This window comes from Enhydra lutris, unplaced genomic scaffold (assembly GCF_002288905.1).
Source record: "Enhydra lutris kenyoni isolate GAN:26980312 unplaced genomic scaffold, ASM228890v2 scaffoldscaffold38, whole genome shotgun sequence".
Lineage (NCBI taxonomy): Eukaryota > Metazoa > Chordata > Mammalia > Carnivora > Mustelidae > Enhydra > Enhydra lutris.
The window spans coordinates 15757038-15782836 of NW_019154122.1; the positions used below are offsets into that span (position 1 = coordinate 15757038).

Genomic DNA, 25799 nt, shown 5'->3' on the forward strand with positions numbered 1-25799 from the left:
GGCGGGGCTTCCCGGCGGGCTCCTCCCGCCGCCCACCTGCCCCGCCCTGTCCCCGGCCGCTCGGCGCTTCCTCCATGGGTGAGTGCGGGGCCCCCGAGCGGCCCCGCGGAGCAGGCCTGCCGGTCGGACTGCCTCCGCGCCGGCTCGAGGAGGGGCGCGGGCGGGGGGCGCCGCGGGCCGGAGGGCCGGCAGGGCGGGCGCGGGGAGCCGTGGGGAGCCAGGGCGCACTCCTTACCCTGCTCTGGGGAAGGCCCGCTCAAGGTGGGAGGTGGACGCCGGTGTCGAAATCGGGGCGGTGGGGGTCCGCACTCTGCCCCCATGTTGGGGCCCGCTTCAGCAGCATCTAGCCCTGCAGGCTGGCTGGGGCGGGCAGCCTCTCTGCCCCTTCCCTGCCCCCCTCCGCTGCTGCGCCCCAGCCCCTGGGAAGAGAGGCAGCTAGGAGGGGGCCAAATTCCGGGTCAAAGATGGACCGTGGGGAAAGGGGACACCCCGGCCCTTTGAGGAGGAGTCCGTCCACAGAGGCTGAGATGTGGAGGGCAGGGGTGAGAAGGGATCTCGGACCCGGCAGCCGGCAGCCGTAAGGGGATCCCCCGGGAGTCTGGAGCCCCGCAAGGTCACTGAGCTACTCCCGCCCCCCACTAGTGGGACAGAGGGAGGGAGCCGCTTATTTCCAAAGACGTTTTCTCCCCGTGGAATCTGGATAATTTCCCTGGGGAACTGCAACAAGAAAAGGACTCTGCAAACAGATTCCCGTGCAGATAAGTTGGCATTTAAAAGAGAAAGGGACACTGACCTCCTTTGAAGGGAGGATTGAGGAGACCGGTCCACCCATCCTCTAGTGTGGAGGCCACCGGGGGCCCCAGGGCCGCCAGGGTGCCCCCAGCCTGGGGCGCAGCTTCCCTGGGCCCCACCCGACTGATAACCACTGCTTCTCTCCTCTGCAGACGACCAGAGCCTGGCGGAGGAGAAAGGACTGCGCTGTCAGAACCCAGACTGCATGGACAAGGGGCGCGCAGCCAAGGTAGGGAGGCTGGAGGGCCTGGGTTGCCGGGAGCAGAGGGGACAGCGCTCTGACCCTCTCTCTCTCCAGGCATGGATACCCACAGGGCCCTGGCAAGGGTGCAGCTGGCCCAGCTACGGTGTCATCTGGGTTCACGTGTGGGTAGGGCCCTGGTTTTGGAGGCAGAGGGCCTGCCCTTGGCTCAGAAACAGCAAAATGGAGGGGCCTTCTGCTAGCCGGGGAAGCAGGGGTGCCCCAGAGCCCTTTCCTGCGCTGCAGTCCTTGCAGCCACGCTGAGGTGATGGGAGCTGTGGCCTCATGTCACAGATGAGGAAGCTGAGACCCAGGAAGGGAAGGGCCACCCCCAGCCGGAGGTTTCGCTCCAGTGCTCAGTTGGCACCCTTCCTACAGCATTGGGCCACTAGTCAGGCCTGGGCATGGATTGGGGACACTTAGGGTAGTGGGTGATAGTGACTGTGCTGTGGAATGACAAAGGGAAGAAGGGACAACTGGTCCTGAAGGGCCAGGACTTGGGAGCCGGGAGCAGGGCAGAACGAGAGGGAGGATGATAAATATTGCCTGGCGATTCTACCCATATCGCGCCAGGCTCGGTGCCCCGTGCTCTCTGTCCCCATGTGCTGCTGGTGGCAGCTCTGCTGGGAAGGCCTGGGTGCCCCGGTTTCCAGAAGAAGAGACCAAGGTTCAGAGAGGTCCTGTGACTTGGCTGAGGCCCCACAGCTCATGAGAGACCAAGCCAGGGCTTGAACCCAAGTGTGGCCTCTTCCAGCATGCATTTCAGTGACCACGATGAAAACCTCCAGCACTTACTGGGTCAGGCCTGGGAGCGGAGGGCCCCCTGTCTCCTCCTTCTGGCCTTTGGAGGTGCGTACTGTCATCATTCTTCTTTACAGACGAAGAAACTGAGGCTCAGGGAGCTAGTGGCTCACCCAAGGACACATGGCTGGGATGTGGTGGAGCTGGGATTGGAACCCAGAGCCCAGATCTGTGTCATGGCAGAGCCTGTGTTCCAAACCGCCCTGTAGCTCAGCTCTGCCAGCTGCAGGAAATTAAAAATGCCACCCTCCCACCGCCCAGCTCCCCCTACCACCCCCCTCCACCCAGACACATGCTCATACATTCTGTACAGGAAGACCAGGTTAGAAGGAACATGGGGGACTGTTCTGGGGGCGGGGACAGGAGGGGGAGGCTTTCAGTTGCCGTGGTCACCAGGCAAGGGGGTGGCTGTGATGTCAGACACAGCGTGCTGGCTCGGCTGGTGCCTGGCACTGGGGCTCTGGTGTTGGCTGGTTGCCTCTCTCCCAGATGGGGGCTCCTGGCAACACACCGGCCTCAGCAGCCCCCAAAGTACATCCTACCAGGGGCCCTTCCTGCAGGCAGCTGCTCCTGGGCCAGGCGCCCGAGCCGCCACAGACAGGGGCAAGGGTGGGAGGTTCCTGACTGTGCAGAGGGGAGGCCTCCGAGTGGCGACCAGGTCTCAGCGAGTGTGGGCCTTCCATGGCCTCTAGGTCCTAGCTCCAGCCCAGCCCTGGCCTGCCTGGAACTCAGTGTGGCTGACATTGGCCAGAGGGTCACCCAGCCTGCAGGGGGAGAGTCCCAAGTCCTGTCCCCAGGGGGACCCCTGTTAGGACCAATGGCGCAGACTCACTTTGGGGACAGGGATGCCTGAGTGATCAGTGGCTGGGGGGCCAGTGAGGGCAGACATCTTGGAGAAGGTGGCCTCCAGTGGGGGAGAAAACAGAGAGAGGCTGAGCAGCAGACAGGACTGGCCCAGGAAGGGGGGGGCTGCCACAGACACAGGAGAGGGCAGGATACACGGGGCAAGAGGCTTGTCTTGTAAGGGGTCAAGTTGGCTGGAGCAGAGAGTGAGAAGAGAGAAGGCGATTGACATCCTGCTTTGGTGAGGAAGAGGAGCAAAGACTGTCCTTGATGGTGAGAATCACCACCACTGACCAATCAGGCTTGTGCACCAGGTAGGGCGTTAGGCCCTCATGCTTGTCTCCCTGAGCCCACAGAGACCTCAGGAGAAAAGCCTTATTCTCACGCGACGCGATGAAAATGGGCCCGGAGAGGAGAGACCTCGCCCACCTTGCACAGCCTGATGAGCAGAGCTGGGTCTGGAGGGGAATCCAGAGCCTCGTTCTCGCTCCTCCCCAGCCGAGGCTCAGAAGGCTAGCAGGATATGACTAGCTTTTTAAAGGAGATGACGTCATTTGTGCATTCACCAAACGCATCTGCTATGCCAGGCCCCGTTCTAGGCCCAGGGCCTCCTGGAGCCGACATCCTAGCTCCGCTGGGAGGAGGGGAGAAGTCAGGACATGGGTTTGCCCAACTGGTCCCCAGGCTTTGTGTTAGCCTCTCATGCGTGCTGGGGTCCCCCCCACCCCTGGAGTTCGTTCTGGGAGACAGGCTCCTGGAGGAGGCTGCTGGCGTCCTGAGGAATGAGGAGGTGTTGAGAAGTAGGAAGGTGAGTGAGCAGGGAGGCATGCTGGGGTTCTAAGGAGGGAGCCGGGCCAGGGAGTGGCAGGGGGAGGCAGAACTGGACAGGGAGCACCCTAAGGTCAGGGCTTCGGAGACCGCAGGAGAGAAGTTGTATCCCTGCCCCTCCTCAGGGTGATGGTGTGGAGAGTAGCCCACCCCTGTGAACTCTGGGGCCAAAGCCCACTCCTTCCCAGCTGTGCAGCCCTGGGCAAATCACGACACGTCTCTGACCTCAGTTTCTTCATCTGCAAGCTGAGGCTTCTCGGGTTGCGGGAAGGATGAACACGGGGCTCAGTTGTGCCGTGCTCAGCGGGGAGTGTGGTATGATGGAGGTGTTCAGGAGAATGCTGGCCGTTCACGTACCATGGAGGGGAAGAGAAACCCCTCAGCTGGGAGTGTGCCCTCCTCCCCTTCCTGAGACCTGAGGGCTCCCCGGGTTCCATCCCAGACCCCAGCTAGCCCCACCCCGTATGGCAAAGCATGGCAAAGGTTTATGGCGCGTCTGTTCTGTTCCCAGGGCAGATGGAGCTTGGAGTCTCGGGAAGGAGGGAGATGAAGGAAGTATTATTTTCCTCTCTTGTGGAGGGCCAGGCGATGACACAGTGGGTACCCAGCTCTCCTGCAAAGAGATCACAGGACAGATGGTATCTTGGCTCCCCAGCTACTGGAGGGGCCCCCTTGAGGCAGGGCTCTGGTCACAGTCTGTGCAGGGCACCGCAGGTCACCAGGGGACATGGAGAAGGGCTGACACAGGCCAAAGGGACACTGGCACATGACACTGGAGGGAATTGATTTATCCTGGAGATGGGAGCCTCAGGGTATCATCCTAAAAGGTAATGATTCTAGCAGCCGCTCTTCATTCCTGCATCCCCGCAGGAAACTCTTGTCCTCACACCCACCCTGTGCAGTAGGGACCACCCCATCTCCCCGTCTCCACCTTCCTGACAGGATACTGCGAAGAAGGGAGTTAAATGACTTGCCACGGTCAGGCCAGGACTCACACCAGATCTCTGTCCCCAGAGCCTCCCTGTTTCTAAGATCTGTCAGGAGGAAAGGGAAGTGAATTTTTCTGCCAGGCTCCAAGGGTCCTGGCAGGAGTGGGAGCTCACCCCAGTGTACAGGCTGTGATCACCCCATTCCTTTTTTTTTAAGGTAAATTTAAAATTCTCACTCAGATTTGGTGTTTGTGAGCACTCCATTCCTAGAGGTATTCAAGCAGAGAGAGTGGAGTCCCTTCCAGTTTCACAGTAGGCTGTGCGGTGGCAGGGATGAGTCAGGAGGAGGGGTGCTAGGGAGGGGTGGCCAAATGAAGACCAGTGGACACAGGCAGAGGAAGGGGTGGATCTGGGATCCTTGTGGGGAAAGAATGGGCAGGATGTGGTGAATAATGGGAGAGGGAGTCACCTATTCTCTGGATCAAGGCTTTGGGGGTGAGAGGTGGGAGGCCAGGGTGTCCTTGAGAGCGGCCAGAGTCTGGGGATTTCTGGGGGTGACTTTCAGATGCTGGTCAGCTGTAGACAGGTGGCAGTCCAGTTTGCAGCTGCGGGGAGTGGCCGGACCAGAGAAGCAAGGAGGAACTCCTTGCTTTTGGCAAAGTAATTCCCTGTGGGAGCAGTTGAGGGCATGGGGTGCCTGGCCCCGGAGGCAAGGACAGAGGAACCCCCACATGGGCTATAGCCAAGATGAGCTGTCCTGGAGTGGACCCAGCCCCAGGGAGGTCAGCACTGCCAAAGAGGGCAGCGCCTGCCAGGAGGGAGAACCGGCAGCCCCCAGGCCCGGGCCTGGCGAGAGGCATCTAGATTTGGGAAAATGGAGGTGGGCCTGAGCCCCAGATCAGCCCCAGGCCCTAGGGGCCATGCCCGCCGCACCCACCTCACCCCGTGGTGATAATTCGGGAAGGCCAAGGCGGGTGGTGTGCTTGGGGCCGGCTGCCTGACTCCTCCAGCGAGCCGCTTGTGTCCCGTGCACTCCCCGCACCCCCTGTGCAGAGGGCAGAGTTACTCTGAACTTGGGCGGCCGGGAGAGCGAGAACCGGGGAGCACCGAACGGCGGAGCGGCCCCGTTTTCAGCCAGGCCCGGCCTGGGCCAGGGGGAAAGAGGGGCGCCGAGATAGGCGGGCCCGTGGCTCCGGCGCCAGGGTCATTAAGGCCTGGGGACTTCGAACTTTCCGCACGTCTGGAAAGGGCCAGCGCCCTCGGGGCCAGTGACAGTCCCTATCCCCCGGCCCCTAGATGACCCCCAAGCTCCCGCCGCGCTTCCTGCCGCCCCCAGGGCCGCGGGCTCCGGCGCCCGCCCTCCCCCGGCTCCCAGCGCCCCCCCTCGCCCGCCGGCCGCTCCGATGGTACGTCCCGGCCCGCCCAGGTGGTAGCGCCCGCGCCGGCCTACCGTAATTCCCCTACGTCCCGCGCCCCGCGCCGGCGCTGCTCCGACTGAGCCCGCCCCGCGGCTCCGGTGCCCCCGGCTCCGCGCGGGCTCCCCCATTCCCTCCCCGCACCCAGGCTTTGGCAGTCTTGGCCAGAGCCCCAGCCACAGGGGAGGAGACCCATGTCCCTAAGGTGAGTCTCACGGGGAAGCTGGGGACGAGACGGGGCTGGGATCGGGACGGCTGTGGGTCTGGGTTCCAAGACTGCCCCCGAATTAGTGGACAGAACCGGGAGGAGAGGGTCCCACGCAGTCCTAGGGCTGTGGGGGCGGGTATCGATGGGCTCCACTGGCTCTGCCTCCATTTACTTGAGGGTGGAATGGGCTCAAGCTCCCGCCCCCGCCCCTGGGACTCTAGGGTGGGGTTGGCTCGGCGCTGTGGCCGTGAGGAGCTTATAGGGCCCCAGCCCCGGTGTGAGGATTGTTGGCAGGGCGAGAAGTTTCCGGAGGGGCCTTGGCGCGGGGTGCTGGGAGGCTTCGGCGACCCTGCGGGAGCTGGGCGTCGGGGAGTTGGTCCCGGGCGGAAAGTCATCTCGAGGCCGGCAGGGGGCGCGCGAGCCTGAGCGTCGGGCGGCCTGGCCTGGTCAGGACCCGCTTGGGGGGCGGGGGAGAGGGAGAGGACCCAAGAACATGGAGAGGCCCTGGCTGGCCTTGATCAAAGACGCCGAAATGGAGGCAGAGGGGGCCCTGGGTCCTACAGATTTCGAAGGAACCTTCCCCAGGTTTGCGGGGCTCTAGGAGGATTTTCCTATTCTCTGTCCCTTGGCCAGGGTCCAGGCACACATTAGGGCCCAGGGGCCATCCCTAGGTAGAATATTCTAGAGAACTGCCCAATGCCCTCTTTGCACAGGTGGGTGAGGGCGGGGGTAGGTGGAGCCCAGAAGCAGGTCTTCTGCAGCCCAGGCCTGCGTCTCCTCCCTCAGCCCCTCCCAAGGAGCCTTCTAGTTCACTAGAGAGAGAGGTGTCAGGAGAAGGTGCTGGCTTCAGTCCTAGGATCTTGGACTCCAGGATCTGGCACATTTGTGCTGGGACTGGGCAGAAGGTGAAGTCCACTGACCACAGCCTCTACCTCTCTCCTTAGCGCTGGGTCCCAGCTGGACCGCTCCCTGGGATAAAGGGGCGGGTAAGGGCCTTGCTGACTTCTGGGGCCTGTATAGTTAGCCTGGCCGGCAGAGAGGTTCTCTACACCCCTGCCATCTGCTCAGCACAGGGCAGGGCCTTAAAGCAGGCTCTGCCTCCAGGTGGGCCCCAGAATCCAAGGGAGTGAGGCCCAGGCCTGGGGGGAAGGGAGGGGCTGGGTGGGCTGTTTGGAGCTAGGAGAGTCTCCTGGCAGAGCTAGCCCCACCCTGGCCAGCCTGCTCAAACCTGCAGCCTCCGCCCCTGGATTTCCAAGGTGCCACATGGGGCCTTGGGGGCCAGTCAGCTCCCAGGCGAGCTTAGCCCGGGATCAGGAGCTTCTGGGCAGTCCTGTCCCTCTAGCCAAGATGCTCCGTCCAGGCTGGTCAGCTATGAGGAGAGCATGAGCTAGACCCAGACCTATGGTCGCTCCTGGAGTAGGAATTCCTCTGTCGCACCAAAGACCAGGCCGGATCCCCAACCTGTTGTGGGGCTCAACTGCCCACCATCCTCTGCTTTGCTGGGGTTGGGGAGATGGTGCTGGGGGAAATGAAAGGGGGCTCCTGCCTTGGAGACTCCATTATTCATCAGCCCAGCATCTGGTTTCTGGGTATCAGTTTCAACAAGCCAGCCCTGACTCATGAGCCTGGAGCTGGGGCTGGGCGAAGAGGGGCCCCCTCCCCAGGGAGACAGGGGCTGGGACCTCTTTGTTCTGTGCATGGGCTATTTCAGCTCCTTCTCACAGAGGAGTTGGGGACCCAGGAGATTGCTGAGGCCTTCCCCCTCCCCCGGTGCAAGGGCTGGGGGCTCCTTTCTTCCCTTTGCTCTGCTGTCCTTGACCCTGCACTCTTGGCCCTGGGGCTCTAGGGCCCTGGTCCTCAAAGTAGCAGCCCTCTGCCTTGCCTGGAGGGTGCTTCAGCAGCAGCATGACTTGGGGAAGGCCAGGGCCTGGTCACTTGGGTGACCTCTGGTGCCTCAAACCCCTGGCACAGGCCTGGCACTCAGCTGTCAGTGCTGTGGGGCCGTGAGGACAGAGATCTGTGGTAGCAACTGTGCTAGATAGGCCGACAGGCCCAAGGTCACAGATGCTAGGAGGCAGAAGAGAAACTGTGGTTAGACGGTTGGGACAGCTTTGTTGACCATCAGCAGCAGGAAGGGACATCCAGGCCGAGACCTTCCCTGCCCCCATGGCCCACTCTGGCATGAAGACCCTTCCTCTGCCTTCCTCCGTCTGTTCTCATCTAGTCTCACTGAGCACCTGCCATGGGCCAGACCTGTTCTCAGTGTGGACGATGAGTGTGGCCCAGACAGCCAAGGCCCCTGACCTCTGGAGAGGACATTCTAGCACGGAGGAGTGATAATCGAGAAGTGAACAAAGAAGTAAAACAAGTTCAGGTAGTTTTGGATGCTTAGGAGGAAATAATTCTTTAGAGGATTGAGAATGAGGGATGCAAGGGGCTAATTATTCTGAGAGGAAGTAAAGGCCTCGTTTATGAGGTGGCATTGAAGTGGGGGTCTGGTGCCAGCCATTACAAGATTGGGGGTCAGAGAAGGCCAAGGTACAGGCACTGAGCTTGGTGAGTCGCAGCTGTGGAGACAAGGCCAGCTAGGAGACAACCGGGAGGGACCTTGCAGGAGGGGAGGTGGGAGCCAGGCATGGTGGGATTTTATTCTAAGCCATTGGAGAGTTTTCAATGGGGAGTGACATGATCGGGTTTTAGTGTTCAGAAGATTTGCCTGTAGTGTGGACAGGGACGGCTTGGGCTTTGGGAGTGGAAGTGGCCCTTGAAACCGGCGGGCTGGAGTGAAATGCTTGCTGCCTCTTCCCAGCTGTCTTCAGAGACCCCGCCTTGGTTCCCCACTGCACCAGAAGGAGAAGGAGCTGTCTAGGGGATGGACGGGGGTGGGGCTGGGGGGCTGATGACATCAACCCCCCCCCCCCCCCGGCAGCCCCATAGTTACTGAGATGGGGTCAGAAGTCTGGGTTTCAGTCCTGCCTGTGGCCTTTTATGTCCCTTTACCCCAGCAGTGAGTGGGGATAGTAGCGCCTGCCCCCACCTCTTGGGAATGAGTGGAGAAACAAACTCTCTGACAAGCTACATTGGGGACCCCACCCTCACCTTACCCCACCCTACAGCGGGGACACCCATTCCCTAATCCTCCCCTCTCAGGCTTCCATGAGAACGTCCCCCCCGCCGCCCCGGGTGGGGCAGGCGGTAGGGACCCAGCCTGGAGCTGCTAAGATTCGCAATCTGGGGGAAAGCCCAGTTGGGCTTCGGGGTTTTCCTGACTCTCCTCACCCAACTCCGGGAGCTCCCAAAGGACTACCCTCTCCGCCCTTTCCACCAACATGCCTGCCTATCGCCCGCTGCCTCATCCTGTCGTCCCCGGTGGCCGGGCGCCCTCCGTTCCTCGGCGCCACCGCAGGGCAGTGGGAGCAGGGTGTCGCAGGCTCGGGACTCAGGACTGCGGGCGGGCGCTAGGGTGGCTCTCAGGAGGGCCTCTGAGCGCCGGAGGGGCGGCCCGCGCAGCTGGAGGTCAGAGCAGAGACAGGCGTCCCTGGGACAGGACACAGAGCGGGGTCCGAGGACACGGGTGGGACTGTGCCCCAGTCCTGCCCCCCCCCCTTATGCCGCAGCGTTCGGGAGCTCCCTTGGGAGAGGGAGTCGGGGGGCGGGGGGTTGGTCCGGGACCTGAGGCTCAGAGGCGGGGTCTCTGGGACTGCAGGGAGGGGTCTTTGCGCCCCAGACGTTGGCGTTGGGGGTGGGGAGGAGGGCAGGGCAGGGCCCGGCGCCCGCACTGCTGGGCTGGGGTCTGGGCTCCGCAGTGGAGGCGCGGGACAGCGGGGTGTTGCGGGGAGCGCCCCGGGGGCAGGGCTGGGGGCGCCGCGGAACCGCCCCGGAGTGGCGCAGGCGGGCGGGGACCAGGCAGGCGGGGGCCCCCGGGGTCCCGGCGCGCAGGGCCGGGGGCGGGCGCGGCCGCACAATGGCAGGAAGCGGAGCCCCGCGCTTTGTCCGGCGGGCGGCGCAGACCGCCGCTTCCTCCGGCCGCCATGGGGACGGGCCCCGGCGTCTCCGGGCGCCGCGCGGCCTCCAGGCCGGGCCCCGGGCTGCCCTGCCAGGCGGGGGGTCGCGCCCGCGACGGTGAAGGACAGGTAGGAGGGGCGGGGCGGGGGGCGCGCGACTCCCGGCCCCGCGGGATGCTTCCCCACCCCGCGACCGAGGGGGCCGGGCGGCGGCGGGGGCCGGCCAGCCCTGAGCCTTTTGTGTCTGGGGCTGCCTCCGGACACACCTGAGGGTCCCAGGCCCTGCGCTGGAGCCCCCCCCCCCTTCCCTGCCCCTGTCCGGGCCCTGCCCACAGCCCCCTGCTCCGGCCTCTGGCCCCAGCCCTAGTGTGTGTGGGGAATTCTGACTTCTGGTCAGAATTCTGACCCCATCCCCATTGGGGGGCAGCCTTGACCATGCTCCCTAAAGGGCCCCCTTTGTTATTTGTAAAGTTGGGGTCCATCCGCTGCCTTTGGAGCTCCTGGGTGATCTGGCCTTTTGGTCCAGGGGGCTCTCCTCTTTGGGTTGAGCCCTGGGAACCCACCCCCGCTGCCCCTCCCCCGCGGGCAGGGGTGCTGCTGCCCTCCGAGGGCAGCCAAGGTGGAGAGTAGGCACCTTGGTCTGAGAAGGTCCAAGAGTCTGGCTTTGGGAAGGGACTGCCCTGCTTTAGACCCTGGTTCCTGAAGGGAGCTGTGGAGACCCTGCCGTCTGGGGATGGAGGTATGAGAAGGGGTGGGGGAAGAGACTCGGAGCAAGAGGGCCGTGCCCAGCCCAACCTGAGCTCCCAGTTAGGCTCGTGATTCTTGGGGTGGGGGTGGGGGTTCCTGGAAGTTTATTGTCAACAGACCTGTTAAGTGAAGAAACACCTACCTGGTTCAGATCTGGGGCCTGCCCCTCACATGTCCTGCTGTCCCTGAGTGCGGGGGCTGCTGGGAGGTTGGGAGCAGAGGCGGTCAGCCACAGGCCGGGCACAGGCTCCCATCATCACCACCATCAGTAGTAGCCATGGTAACAATATTATGTTAGTAGTAATAGGAGCTGTGGTGAGACTCCCCAGAGCCCGCCAGAGTGACAGGAAATGAGCATTCCCGAGTGTCTCAAGGGAGACAAGTACCTTCACAGGGTGGGCACACAGTAGGTGCTTGATAAATAGTTGTTGAATGCTGAATCTGCTGTCAGGAGTGAATTCTCATGTGAAAATCGATGGTCTGTATATTAGATTGGTTTAAAGATAGGCTTGTGGCAGGGAACCAGGGACTTGGGCTGGAAGGGTCCCAGAGGCCCTCTGCGGGACCCTTCCAACCTAGCAAGGGGTCCTGCCATGTCATCCCCCACTGTGCGACTAGGGCCTGGGTGACCCGAAGGTCAGCAGCCCCACCGCTCTGTTCCAAGCCTGGTACCAGCAAAATGAAGCTGTCAGGGAAATCACAAGAGGCCTGGAAGTGGGGGGGTACCTGTGCCAGGCTGGCTGCCAGGCTGCCTGCAAGGGTGGGGGATGGCTGCCTAGCTGGCAGACTGTGGGGCTCCTGCGGAGAAGGGGCTGAAGTGGGGTGGGCGCTTTCCCTAGATTCATTGTCAAGAGGAGAAGTTTGCAGCTTTTGGAGGGGGGGTTCCAGAAGCCGCACAGCCAATGCTCACTCTGTCTGCAGCGCCCCAGGGACGCCACGGTGCGGGCGGCAGAGCTGTGACTGAGGATAGTGGTTTTCATGCTATTTTGGAGTAGATAAAATGAGAATAGAAACAGTGGCTCTGGCTGAAGGGCACAACTCACAGCCTGCCCAAAGCCCCAGGAACACACTTGAAGACCATTTGAGGAGGGTGTGGCAGCGGGGGGCACCTGGCGCTCAGGCTGCCATCGGGAATCTGGGCCATCGTGTCCACAGCCACCTGCCCAGGGCCCAGGCTGCCCCCTGCTTGCTGTCATTTCTGTGCCCATGGTTTTGGGGGTTTGGGTTTTTATTTTTCGGTCTAATGGATGACTGGGGGGGACACAGGAGCCAAACAGTGAGCCTCAAACTATGATTGCTTCCCTCTTGTCTCTACAGCCACTGCCCCCTCTCCCCAGGCTGCCCTGGGGCCAGCCTCCCCTGCTCCTGTCTTCCTTCTCAGCTACGCATTCATGTGCTGGAAATCTAGGAGCTGGAGCTTCACGGCACTGGCTTCGGGTCCCGGCTTCACTGGCTGGTGACCTTCAACAAGTTACTTGAAAACCTCCCGAGTCTCCCTTTCCTCTTCTGTAAGATAGGGGCTGTCACAGCTCCTACCTGCTGGGGCGAGGGGCCCTTAGCACAGCCCCCAGGCACATAGTGATCAGGTTATAAGTCTAGATCAGACTTTTCAGCCACCTTCTTCATCCTCTTTGACTCCTTCCTCTGCTGTCTCGAGGCCATCTGTCCTCACCCTGTCACCTTGGAAATCTCTGATTGGGTTCTCCCCAGCCCAGAGCCCTCCTGCGACCCTCCATCGCCCTACTTACTGAATGAAGCAAGTATTCTCTGAGCAGCGAGGACTGGAGATAGGGCAGTGAGTGGGGCAGGCTAACATCGCTGTCCTCGGGCTGGCGAGGTGTGGAGGGAGCAGAGAGAAACAGGCAGGCTGCTCCCTGGCAGACAGGGCACCGAGGGGACGGGGAGTGTGAAGGGACAGTGATTTTAGAGTAAAGGTCTGTCACTTCCGTGTCCGGGGAAGAGCATTCCAGGCCGAGGGAGCAGCAGATGTGGGGTTTCCGAAGCACAGGGGCACGGGGGTGGCGGGTGGCGCGGAGGGAGCCTGGATGGTAGGACAGGGCATGAGGCCCCCACGGTCACCGCACAGGACTCTGGCTTTTCCTGCAGGGAGACAGGAAGCCGCTGAGTGTTTTGTGCAGGGGCCGCTCGGGCTCCTTGTGGCGAGCAAATGATTGAGGGCAAGGGTGGAAACAGGGAGACCAGTAATGGGGTCATTGTTGTGGGTGGGGTGAGAGGTGACCCTGACCGAGGCCAGGGGGCAGCAGTGGGCCAGTGGGCGTGGGCGGCTTGAAGCTACCGATAGTGAAGGGAGGGCCGCCAGCATTCTCGCCCAGGCTGAGGTGTGACAGAGATCAGAGTGACCCCAAGGATTTTGGCCTAATGGATCCGTTTCCCCGGGGGCTGCCATAACACGGAGCACCCAGGGTGGGCGGAAGTTGATCCTCATGCGGAGACCCACACAATGTAGTGGCGACGGCATCATCTGCCCGTGTGTCCTTGTCTCTGTCCCTCCTCATTTGGTAGGGACCCTGCTCGGAGGATTGTTAGAGCCCAGCATGACCTCGTCTTCACTGCTCACATCTGCAGGGACCCTATTTCCAAATAAAGCCATCCTCTGAAGTCCTGGGCATGATGACTCGACCCGTCTTTCTGGGGGGCTGCTGTTCAGCCCCATGCCCCCCCCAAAGCAGCAAGGCACTGCCGTCGACTCTAGTTCAGGGAGCCGTGTGGGACGGTTGAGCAGTTCACGGGTGGGCGTTTGCAATCTGACGTACTCCTTAGTATCCAAGGGGGAAGCCGCCAAGGGTCTGGTGTCCTGGGTGAGGACCTCCCTGAGAGTTGACCTCTGGGAGGCACCAGCCTGTAGACAGCGGAGTCATGTGACTGGGGGGGGGTGGTGAGGGGCCGTGGGCTGGGAGATGAGCGGGAAGTGGACAAAGGGGGGCTGAGAGCTGCCTGGGGACAGCAGAGAATGGGGCTTGGGGAACCACGGAGGACGAGATGGTGTGAGAGAGACCCCCTGTGCCAAGGGCTGGGTCCCGTGGGTGGACTTAGAAACACGGCGGTGGCTGGGGGCCCAAGAGGAGGGAGTTGGGGGGATGGAAGGGGAAACGAGGGGAGAGGGTCTGAGAGAGAAGAGAAGATTTTCTAAGGTAGAAAAATCTTCTTTGCAACCATTGTAGTCCTATTCGGTTTAGGCAGACATCACCAGTGGGTGTGAGAACCCTGGAGTTGCTGGGGCTCCGGGTATCTCAGAGTAGCCCCCACAGGCTACTTATTCAGCCCAAAGAGAAAAAGGACCTTTACACAGTACAGGGGGTCCCCAGGTGACCCGGCAGCTGGCCGCATGGAAGGGGATGCTGTCCTCTCATGTCCCTGCCCAGATGCTCGGCCTGAAACCACCTGAGGTCCTCCGGAAGGATCCCCATGGAGGGACTTTCTGCCAGACCACTGGCTTGAATGCTTCAAAAGTATCGATGTCCTGAAAGAAAACAACAGAAACATGTGGAAAACTCGTCCTTAAGGGAATAAACAGATGCAACTGAGAGTGTGTGTGAATCTTGAACAGGCTCCTGTGTGGGAAAACAAATCCGTAAAGGCCATGGTACAGGCAGATGGGCGGATGCAAACTTAGACTACGGATGGGTCATATATCTGTGATGTTTCCCGACCGTGACAGTTGTATTGGGGTTTTGTAGGAGAATGGCCGTGCTCTTCCACACCTGGGGAGGGGGAAATGAGAGGGGAGCACAGCACGACAAATGCTCACGACTGGGGAAGCTAGAGGGGAATGTGGAGGTCACTGTACCGTTCTTACAATTCTCTGTAGGTCTGAAATACTTAAAAATGGAAAGTCAGGGAAGACACGTTAATGAGTACTGGGAGGGAAAACGAGGAAGTGATCAGGATGGAGACCTGTTTCATGGAGTCTCACTGAAAGGGGGTGTGAGAAGCTGGAGGTGGAGAACAGGGCCTTTGAGCCAAAGGACAGGGAGCCTGATGGTGTAGGGGAGGGAGGGCGCTGAGCAGTTCCACACCCTGGCAGCTGGGCTGCTCTCACTGGCAGGCTGGCTGGATTGGAGCAGGGGGAGGCCCCCCCAGTGTGGGGCAGGTGGGTGAACCTGGTGGGGAACAAGGAAAGTGGGAAGCAGAGTGGGCTGGAGGTGAGCTGTGGGAGCCAGAGGGCAGAGGACAGGTATGGCAGTCCTCCCCAGGGATTGGGGAGAACATAGGGTGATAGAGTAAATACGGTAAATACCCGGGGCGGGGGGGAGCACTGCCTTAGCACCAGATGCCCGTGCCTTTTGTGGACTCTGGCATCACCCCCTTCACCCCATGCGAGGTTGCATGCAGGGGCCAGACACGTCACAGAACTTAGGGCAGAGGGGCTGGTGGTGGGGGATGGACAGGAAGGGCTTTGCCGGTTCTGACACAGAGCTGGCCAAACCAGATGTCACCCCTGAGCACTTCGGGGTACCCTTCCTTCCTGAACCCCAGGAAGAGGCCCTGGTAGCAACTGCCTCGTGGTTCCTCCCTGGAAATTTCCCCTCCACACTTTGTTCTTCGAGGGCGGGGATCTGCTTTTCTCGGTGGATCCTCCACAATGGACACATAGTGCGGCTGGGGGACTGTCCACAGAGTGAATTAAGGAGCACGAGGCCCCCTGTGGGGAATGGATGGCTGAGAAACGAGCAGCCTTGGGAGCGACCAGGAGCCTGGGCCTGTGGCCTGCAGTGGTCTGGGCCGCCGTGGTGCCCGCTGCCGCTGTGCCCGCTGCCGCTGTGCCCGCCGGGGGCCCTCCCTGCCAGCATCCCTCCTTCCCCAAAAGGTATGCCACCACGCTGAGTGCCAGCAGCTGCACCGCCGGGGACCCCTCAACCTCTGTGAGGCCTGTGACAGCAAGTTCCACAGCGCCATGCATTATGATGGGCACGTCCGCTTTGACCTGCCCCCACAAGGTGAGCGTGGGGAGGGGCCCCAGCCCGTCCCTTCGAGTTCCCAGAGCAGCAGCTCCCTGTCTAGGGGCATGGCGTCTTGGTAACTGTCAGAGCGGCGACAGGGCCGTCACAAGGACCGGAGCTGTGACCGAAAACAGTGAAACCCAAGAATGTTACATCCCCTTTTGTGCTCCCAGTGTTTTAATAAGAGAAGTCGGGACAGTGCCCCATCTCAAGAGCAGGCCTGTCTGTACCAGGTTGTGGGTCTGGTACGTCTCCAGGAGCTGCTCCTCCAACTTGCCCCTGGGTCATCATGGAAGAGTCCCCTTTCTTCTTGTCCTTAGGGCCGGGACTGCTGGGCAGATCCCTCAGCCAGGCTACTGGCGAGCAGAGCGGTGGAGGGCGGGGCGGGCAGGTCTCGGGAACAAGAAACCCCTCCGCTGCATAGGGACCTGGCCTGGGCCCCGCTGGCAACCAGCTGCCTGACCAGAAATGCCAGACTGTCTCCCTTTACAGCAGGTCAGAGGGGTGAAAGGACTCTCCGCCTCTGCCAAGCCCCGGGGACCTTGGGTGTCATCATGGTGGTGGGGAGAGGAGGCCCAAGGGAAGAGCCGTAGACGTTGGTCCCTTCCTGCGGCAATCCCAGAGGCAGGATTTCCTCCTGCCTATTTTATAGAAGGGTAAACTGAGGCCACAGGTGGGTTTGTACTGAAGGCAGGGCATCGCCTGGGGTATCACCCCAGGGTCCTTGTGTCTTTTTGAGTCTAGCGGTGGAGAGATACGGAACAATGACAGAGCCCCTTCCCGTCCTCGACCTGCAGGGCGCTCGCTCCTCCGGGGAAGGGGGAGCCCGGGGCTGGTAGCAGGATGAGAAGGGGGCCAGAGAGGGAGGAGGCATGACCTTTCCTCTCACTTTACTCCAAAGGCTCTGTCCTGGCCCGGAACGTGTCTACCCGGTCATGCCCCCCACGCACCAGCCCTGCAGTGGACTTGGAGGAGGAAGAGGAAAGCTCTGTGGACGGCAAAGGGTAGGTGGGCAAAGCAGACACTCTGATTTGAGATCCAAGACCAGAGGCTTCCGAAGGCCTGACTGGAGACCCCTCCCTGCCACCATGGACACCCAGTTTCTGGAGGAGGCTGTCCCGCCTGGGCCCGCCTCCAGCTCCGGGGCTAGGACTCTGCCTGACTAGGTACCACTGGGTGTAGCTCCTGCGTTTGGCCACGAGAGGGCTCACAGACCCTGTGGGCCTTGGGCTGCCTGAGCACACCTGAGTTATCTGTCACCCCTGGGGTGAGCAAGGAGCGGGTGGCCAGCTAGGGCCCATTCACATCCCACCCTGGTGAGGGTCTAGCCATGCCCTCTGACCTCTGCCCTCTGTCCTGCAGGGACCGGAAGAGCACAGGCCTGAAACTCTCCAAGAAGGCAAGAAGGAGACACACAGATGTAAGGAGTCCCCAGGCTGTCAAGGGGGCTCCTGCCAGCCCCTGCCCTTCCTGGGCCTGTCCCTTTCCATCCCCAAGGCTGGGCTTGTCTGCTCTGACTTCCAGGACCAGGGATGGGGTCTGGAGTGAGTGGGTTCCCCTCCCCCACCACTGTGCCCTGCAGCCCAGTATTGCCCACCTTAGCCAGGAGCCAGATGCTACAGGAACTCCTCCCTTGGGCGAGAGGGATACAGGGGACCTCCCTGGGACCAAGGCAGCCTGGGGGGATCCTTGCATTCACTCCCATGCTGGGGTTTCCATCCTGGACCCTGGGAGGAGGTTCAGAGACAAGGGGCACCGAAGTGAAGAGACCCGTGCCCTTTCAGGACCCAAGCAAGGAGTGCTTCACCCTGAAATTTGACCTGAATGTGGACATTGAGACAGAGATCGTTCCAGCCATGAAGAAGAAGTCGCTGGGGTAGGGCTTGGTGGGGCCAAGGCAGAGGGAGTGGGGCGGGGGAGGGTAGGCATGGCTTCTTGAAGGCATAGCGGTGTATGTGTGTGTGGTGGCCTGTGAGTGAGCAGGTTTCCCACCTCTGGGCAGAGATCCCTGTGTGTCCCAACACATGTGCACGTGGCTCAGTTCCTGGATGTGGCCCTGCATGTGACAGCGTCTGCTCTGGTGTGCAGACCCGCAAGAGCGAGGGCGTGGGCATGCTGGCCTGTGCGGAGATGCTTGTAGGAGTGTGTGGCCCTCTGTTAGCAGGTGTGTGTGTGCACGCACCTGTATGTCTTGGTGCCTCTGTATGACCCTGTGGGTGTCTCCCTTCATCATCCATAAGGTGGGGTGGAGCTGGAGCTGTGCCCAGGGAAGGGGGTTCTTCTGCCTGCCCCCTAACCCGTACCCCTCCTGTCCTGGGGCAGGGAGGTGCTGCTGCCGGTGTTTGAAAGGAAGGGCGTAGCCCTGGGTAAAGTGGATATCTACCTGGACCAGTCCAACACACCCCTGTCCCTCACCTTTGAGGCCTACCGGTTTGGGGGACACTACCTGCGGGTCAAAGGTGAGCGGTGAACCTGGCAGGCAGGGTGGCTAGGCCCAAGCTGGGGACCCCCCGGAGATGGCTGCTTCTTCCCAGGCTCAGATTCCCACTGGCCACGGCCCTGAGTGGGCTCATTACCATACAGGTGTCTCTGCCGGGCCCTGGCTGTAGGTGCTGGTGGGGCGGGGCCCCAGGCGAGGGCAGCCAGGTCTTGGTTTGGATCCTCAGGAGAGAGAGGTCTGTGGTCCCCTTCACCACTGGGGCTGAGGATCTCTTCTTCCCCCCGATGCTGCCCCAGCCAAGCCAGGGGACGAGGGGAAGGTGGAGCAGGGAGTAAAGGACTCCAAGTCCCTGAGTCTGCCAATCCTGCGGCCAGCTAGGGCCGGGACCCCCTCCTTGGAGCGTGCGGACCCCCAGAGCCGCCGGGAGAGCCTGGACATCCTGGTGAGGCACTGTGTCGGGACTGGGGGTGGGGAGCGGCTTAGGGGGAGGTCACCTGGGCCCTTCACCCCTCTCTTGGGCTTTAATTTCCCCTCTGGAAAATAAGGCTGGCTCTGAGGACAGGGGACCCCAAGATAATGGGTCTTGTCTTTGAGTGTCTGCTGGTGCCCCAGAGTGTGTGTGTGTGTGTGTGTGTGTGTGTGTGTGTGTGTGTGTGTGTTGTGGATCCGTTTGAGGCTGTGCTTATAAGTGCATGAAATATGCATGTGACTGTGTGTGCTTGGGGCTGGGGGAGGGGTGGCCCAGGTGCGTTTGTGCCTGGCTCTTCCAGCCCCAGAGCAGGTCTGGATCTCAGGAGAGGCGACCTCCCAGGGTGGGCGACGTGCAAAACCCCTCCCACATCTCAAGCTTGCTGGAGGTCCAGGAGGCCCACTGTGGGGTGGGACTGCGGGAGCCGGGGTGGGCCTGGCCTTGATCCCCCTCCCTGGCCAGGCCCCTGGGCGCCGCCGAAAGAACATGTCGGAGTTCCTGGGGGAGACGAGCATCCCTGGCCAGGAGGCCCCCGCATCTTCCAGCTGCTCTCTGCCCAGTGGCAGCAGTGGTGGCAGTGACAGCTGGAAGAACCGGGCTGCCAGTCGCTTCAGTGGCTTCTTCAGCTCGGGCCCCAGCACCAGCACCTTTGGCCGGGTAGGTGGTCCCAGAGGCCCGGGGACGGGGCAGCTGGCTGGCCCTGTCCCCTGACCCCAACCATGGGTGTCCTTCCAGGAGGTGGACAAGATGGAGCAGCTGGAGGGCAAACTGCACGCGTATGGCCTCTTCGGGCTGCCCCGGCTGGCCCGGAGGCTGCGCTTCGACCACGACTCATGGGAGGAAGAGGGGGATGAGGAGGAAGAGGAGGACGACGCCTGCCTACAGCTGGAGGACAGCTGGCGGGAGCTCATTGACGGGCATGAGGTTGGTACCACCACAGTGACAGGACTTTCTGTGGGGCAGCCCTGCCAGGCTGCTGTCATCATTAACTCACTGTGGGGAAACTGAGGCAAGGAAAGTGCAGCGCCACTTGGCTGTCTCAATGGGAGAGGAGGGCCCAGAACTCGGGGGACCTCCATGTTCCCGCCGGGAAAAGGACGTGGCCTGCAAGGTTGTGTGTCTCCTCCCTGGTCATCTGGGCACACCCTGGACCTCTTGGCCGACCCACTGCCCTTCCTGCAGAAGCTGACGCGGAGGCAGTGCCACCAGCAGGAGGCGGTGTGGGAGCTCCTGCACACGGAGGCCTCCTACATTAAGAAACTGCGGGTGATCACCAACGTGAGTGTGGGACCACACCTGGCCCAGAGCCAGCCTTCCCCCCTGCCCCAGCCCCGTAGCCTCGTGCTGGGGGCCCTTGAGCAGAGTTTGGGGCTTTGCAGAAGGAACAGGGGAAGGAGAGGGAGAAGGGCTGCTCCCCAGGGAGGAGGAGATGAGTCCCACAGGCCAGGCACCTGCCAGGGACTTTGGGCAAGTGTGTGGCGTCGGCTGGGTGGACACTGGGCACATTGACTCAGTGATTATTCCCGAGCACTTGCTGTGTACGAGCTGTCCAGCAGCCACGCCCTAGACCCCTGGACGCGGAGGCGGAGAGAAAGAGAGAGTGTGTGTGTGTGTGTGTGTGTGTGTGCGTACTTCAGCCAGGGGAGCGCACCTATCCTGAGCTTGGGGTTCATGGAAAACGTCCTCGTTGAAACTCGGAGGCTGAGCCAGGGCAGAGAGGGAGGAAAGAGCTCCAGGTGTGACTGCAAGGCCAGTCTCCCAGAGATGTCCCTGCAGGTGGGGGCGGGGCCGGCCGACCCCCAGCTGGGCTGTGGAGGCTGGGCCTTTTCTGATGGGGTGAACCGGCTCTGTCCCAGGCTGCTTCAGGGTTTCCTGGGAGGGGGAAGGGGTAGAGAGGAGTCTGAGTCTGGGTGGGGCGTCGGGACCGGGACGCCCCCCAGCTGCCTCGCTCCCTGCCCCCACAGCTGTTCCTCTGCTGCCTCCTGAACCTGCAAGAGTCCGGGCTGCTATGCGAGGTGAGGCGAGGCCTGGGGCCCGGGTGCCGATGGAAGGGGCGGGGCCGAGGGCGGGGCTTGTCCTCGGGGCGGGGCCGAGCGCACCTCCCGCCCCGCGCAGGTGGAGGCCGAGCGCCTGTTCAGCAACATCCCCGAGATCGCGCGGCTGCACCGCGGACTGTGGGCCAGCGTGATGGCGCCGGTGCTGGAGAAGGCGCGGCGCACGCGGGCGCTGCTGCAGCCCGGGGACTTCCTCAGAGGCTTCAAGATGGTACGGGCCGGGCCGGACCCCGGCGGGGGCACTGCGTCAGGGCCGGAGCGCCAATCCGGTCTGCCAGTCACCCCAGCCCCTCCCCCCCCACCACCAGGGGCCCCAGAGGACCCCTAGTGTTCGGGGACAAAGAATTCCGAGTCGGGCGCCGGGTTTGAACCCCACCAGGCCACCTGCCTTTCCTCCTTGGGGAGGGCGGTCACTTCCGCGGAAGTTCGGTTTGGACACTGGGGTGATAACATTTGCCACACCTTGGGGTGGTCACGAAAGTGCCTGAAGAGGGGCTGGCGCAGGGCCCGGCCGCGGAGAGCGCGCGGTGACCGGGCCTGTTCCGCCCCGGGCCAGTTCGGCTCCCTGTTCAAGCCCTATGTCCGGTACTGCCTGGAGGAGGAGGGCTGCATGGAGTACATGCGCGGCCTGCTGCGCGACAACGACCTCTTCCGGGCCTACGTCACGGTGAGCGCGGGCGGGACCGCGGGACGGTGGGCGGGGCATGGGCGGGGCATGGAGCCCGGGGGCGGAGCTTACCTGAGCCCCGCCGGTGCCCGCGCCGCAGTGGGCCGAGAAGCACCCGCAGTGCCAGCGGCTGAAGCTGAGCGACATGCTGGCCAAGCCCCACCAGCGGCTCACCAAGTACCCGCTGCTGCTCAAGTCGGTGCTGAGGAGGACGGACGAGCCGCGCGCCAAGGAGGCCGTCGTCACCATGGTAACCGGGGCGGCGGGCGGGGTCCCCCTCTGCCGCTCGGGGCCCTCCGCAGACCCCGGGCCTGACCCCGCGGTCGCCCGCCCCACTGCGCAGATCGACTCCGCGGAGCGCTTCCTCCACCACGTGAACGCGTGCATGCGGCAGCGGCAGGAGCGACAGCGGCTGGCGGCCGTGGTGAGCCGCATCGACGCCTACGAGGTGGTGGAGGGCAGCAACGACGAGGTGGACAAGGTGGGGGACCCTTGGCCCTGCTGGAACGGAGGGAGGGTCAGACTGGCAGCCCGGGGCTGTGCTGGGAATCTCGCTTGATGCCCGGGCCAGAGCGGGCGTCGGACCCTGACCTGTCTACACCTCCCCCACCCCCACCCATCACCAGCTCCTGAAGGAGTTTATGCACCTAGACCTGACAGCACCCATCCCTGGCGCCTCCCCTGAGGAGACGCGACAGCTGCTGCTGGAGGGGAGCCTGAGGATGAAGGAGGGGAAGGACGGCAAGGTGACTCTAGGGTCCATCCACCCCCAGGGCCCCTTCCCCACCTCCTGCTCTCTGGGTTTGGACCACCCTTTCCTGGGAACCTTCTGGGCCCTAGTTAATGGTTCTTAGCTGCCGTGTCAGTTGGGGCGGCAGTTCAAGGAATGACTTTGTGGTCCCTTGAGGGCTCATGATCTGCCTGCAATTTATTCTTTACAGATGTGGCAGCATGGGCACAGCCAGTGGGGCGCTGGGCTTGCCCCCCTGCTGGTGCCATAAGGGTTCTTGGTCGGGGGTGGGGGGTGCGTTCCAAGAGCAGGTCATGAACAGCCCAGAGCCTGGCTTCTGAGCTGCTAATCCCAGGTGCATAACCCAGAGCCTGCAAATTGTGGTTTTAAAGATTTATTTATTTATTTGAGAGAGAGAAAAAGAGTGCATGCAAGCGGGCAGAGAGGGAGGGGGCGAGAAGCAGACTCCCTCCTGAGAGCAGAGCCCGATGGGGGGTTGATCTCAGGACCCTGAGATCATGACCTCAGCTGAAAGCAAGAGTTGGATGCTTAACCAACTGAGCCACCCAGGAACCCCAAATTGTGGCTTTCAAAATCACAGATCATAAATTTTCTTTTTCTCTTTAATGTGAACTTTTTACTGAAATAAATTATACCTTTATAGTTCCATGAAGGAATAACATCTTGCTCTTCATTTTAATTTTTTAAAAGACTTTATTTATTTATTTGAGAGAAAGAGAGAGCATGAGCCGTGGAGGGGCAGAGGGAAAAGCAGGCTCCCCACTGAGTAGGGAGCCTGATGTGGGGCTGGATCCTGGGACCCCGACATCGTGACCTGAGCCGAAGGCAGACGCTGAACTGACTGAGCCACCCAGGCGCCCCTCTCTTCATTTTAATTTTATTCTCAGGTTCATGGGAGGCAGGGAGCAGGGAAGGTGTTTGACAAAATCTGAGTGCCCCCAGCGACATCACCAAAGTGCAGTAAGGAAGGGCTGGTGCAGGGCCCAGCCCAAGAGAGGGTGTCACAGCAGACAGGCTGCGGTCCCAGGACCCTGGCCCTGATCCCTGGCCTCGCCCACTCCCCTTGCTGCCCCCCAACCCCTGCAGATGGACGTGTACTGCTTCCTCTTTACGGACCTACTCTTGGTGACCAAGGCAGTGAAGAAGGCTGAGAGGACCAAAGTCGTCCGACCACCACTGCTGGTGGACAAGATTGTGTGCCGAGAGCTACGAGACCCTGGTGAGGAGCCTGGTCTATTCCAGGCCAGGAGCTGGCAGTCAGGGGCTCCGGGTCCTAGCCGGGGCTGATTTGAGCCCCTCCTCACCAGGCTCTTTTCTGCTCATCTATCTGAACGAGTTCCACAGTGCCGTGGGCGCCTACACGTTCCAGGCCAACGGCCAGGCTTTGTGCCGCGGCTGGGTGGACGCCATTTACAATGCCCAGGTGGGAACCGAGTGGTGGGTGTGCGGATGGGGGTGGGCAGGGCGTCCCGGCGGGGGGGGGGGGGGGGGGTGGCACCCCCCCCCCCCACCTGCAGAACCAGCTGCAGCAGCTGCGTGCCCAGGAGCACCCAGGCAGCCAGCAGCACCTGCAGAGCCTGGAGGAGGAGGAGGATGAGCAGGAGGAGGAAGACGACGAGGAAGAGGAGGAGGAGGAGGATGGCGGGGAGAGTAGCACCTCTGCTGCTAGCTCCCCCACCATCCTGCGCAAAAGCAGCAACAGTCTCAACTCCCAGCGCTGGTATGCCCCGCCCCCCCGCCCCTGCCAGCCAGAGCAGACCTGGCCCCAAGGCACCTGACCCTGCACAGGGCCCAGCCACGGCCCCTTCCTCCGAATGGTTCAGTGTGGGGGAGAGGGCTGTGCCACCCGCCTGAGTCCAGGTGGGCTTGGCAAAGGGTTTTTAGCTGGAGTGCCAACTCTGATGGTCTGGTGTTAGCCGGGCGGAGAGCTGAGCCAAGGGCTCTCGAACTGTGTCCGGCCAGACGGAGTGTTGTGGTGGTGCCAGGTGCCATTCCTGGGGTCCGTGTTACGGGCGCAGGAGTTGGGAGATCGGGCTGGTGGGCCATACGCTTGCTCCGGAGAGGCCAGAGGCTGTAGACCTGTGGGTGCCCAAGCACGGGCTGCACCAGGCCACCCGGGCAGCTGGCCTGAGCGTCTCCTCCTGGCTCCGCAGTGCTTCCGATGGCTCCACCGAGACCCTGGCCATGGTTGTGGTGGAGCCCGGGGAGACGCCATCCTCTCCGGAGTTCGAGGGTGGCCCCTTCAGCTCCCAGTCGGACGAGACCTCCCTGAGCACCACGGCCTCCTCTGTCACGCCCACCAGCGAGCTGCTGCCCCTGGGCCCCGTGGATGGCCGCTCCTGCTCCATGGACTCCGCCTACGGCACCCTCTCCCCAACCTCCCTGCAAGACTTTGCAGCCCCCGCCCCTGCGGGGGAGCCAGTGCCCCGGCCCCCAGAATTGCCACAAGCCCCCTCTCCTCCACCCTCACCCCACCTCCGCCGCCGCACACCCGTTCAGCTGCTGCCCCGTCTGCCCCACCTGCTCAAGTCCAAATCTGAGGCCAGCCTCCTCCAGCTGCTGTCAGGGGCCACCACGTGCGGAGCGCCCCCCACGCCCAGCCGCAGTCTGTCAGAACTCTGCTTGGCCGTCACAGTCCCTGGCACGAGGACTCAGGGTTTCCCTCGGGAAGCTGGGCCCAGCTGGGCTCGCCGGGGGACACAAAACCCTGGCCGTGGCTCTGAGCCATCAGAGCTGGAGGGCAGAACCAACTGCCTGATGGGGGAGCCCGAAAGACCCTCCAGGAGGAGCAAAGAACTGCCCAGGGTCCAGTCCGAGCCCCCCACAGGGATCTCTGCCCAGCACCGGAAGCTGACGCTCGCCCAGCTGTACCGAATCAGGACCACCCTGCTGCTTAACTCTACGCTTACTGCCTCGTGAGTGGCCTGGGGTCGAAGGCTGGTGGCCCGGTGTGCCGGCAGTGGGGGGCACTGAGCCTCAGGAATGGGTAAGGGCACTCTTAAAGCTGGGAGCAGGTGGCATTAGGGGATGGGGACGGGAGCCTGCTCCAGAGCCTACATGACGGTGTCTACAGTGGGCAGTGGGGAAGGGGCCTGAAAATTCCAGTGGGGCAGGGAGGGCAGCCAGAGCGGCCAGAGCCCCTCCGAGTAGCATCAACCAAGGAAGGACTGTCTCTCCCTTCGCCTCTCTTGCAGGGAGGTCTGAGCAGAGGGAGGCCCCCCAGGGAGCCCCTGACCGAGCGACGGCAGACAGCGTGCCTCCTGGGGCGTCCCGCTCCCAGCTCTGGCTGCTGCCTGTGCCCGCAGGAGCCAGAGTGCCGGGCAGGACCCCCGATTTGCACTTTGCCAGACTGGATGGAAGCGAAGGAGCGTTCAGCTGAGCTCCAGGCCCAGGCTGCAGTACTTCCTCAGGACCCCCAACAAGGCCACCTTCACTAACCTGTCCACCCCTCCCCCCAGTCCTCCCCAACCCCACAGTGTCCCTTGCTCGCTGCTCCTGGATCACCCACTCCAGTCTTCTGGGCTGGGCTCCAGGGTGGCCCTTACCCCTCCAGCCTCATCTGGCCCCAACTGGGATGTTTGTTCCCCTGGTCTGGCCTTCCTCCCTCCCAGTCCCACAGGCCACCCCAGGCTTGGGTTCGGCTCTGTGT

General features: G+C 62.4%; 1 protein-coding gene across 5 annotated transcripts; it reads left to right on the forward strand.

The window, feature by feature from the left end:
- Positions 1-45: 45 nt before the first annotated feature.
- LOC111154613 (pleckstrin homology and RhoGEF domain containing G5) lies at positions 46-25411 on the forward strand. Of its 5 annotated transcripts, none has more exons than XM_022514320.1 (22): positions 47-78; positions 945-1021; positions 15637-15766; positions 16671-16773; positions 17132-17189; positions 17554-17645; positions 18092-18228; positions 18584-18651; positions 19141-19335; positions 19414-19602; positions 19861-19956; positions 20643-20693; positions 20794-20943; positions 21289-21399; positions 21500-21649; positions 21743-21880; positions 22026-22145; positions 23237-23369; positions 23458-23573; positions 23668-23870; positions 24304-25065; positions 25345-25411. In XM_022514320.1, exons 1-22 carry the CDS (start codon positions 75-77, stop codon positions 25352-25354), a joined length of 3093 nt encoding a protein of 1030 aa, XP_022370028.1. In that variant the 5' UTR covers positions 47-74; the 3' UTR covers positions 25355-25411. The 5 variants fall into 5 exon arrangements, with proteins under 5 accessions (XP_022370026.1, XP_022370028.1, XP_022370027.1 ...); XM_022514319.1 differs by having other exon boundaries at positions 48-78; positions 18506-18651; XM_022514318.1 differs by lacking the exon at positions 25345-25411 and having other exon boundaries at positions 46-78; positions 18476-18651; positions 24304-25069.
- Positions 25412-25799: the final 388 nt, after the last annotated feature.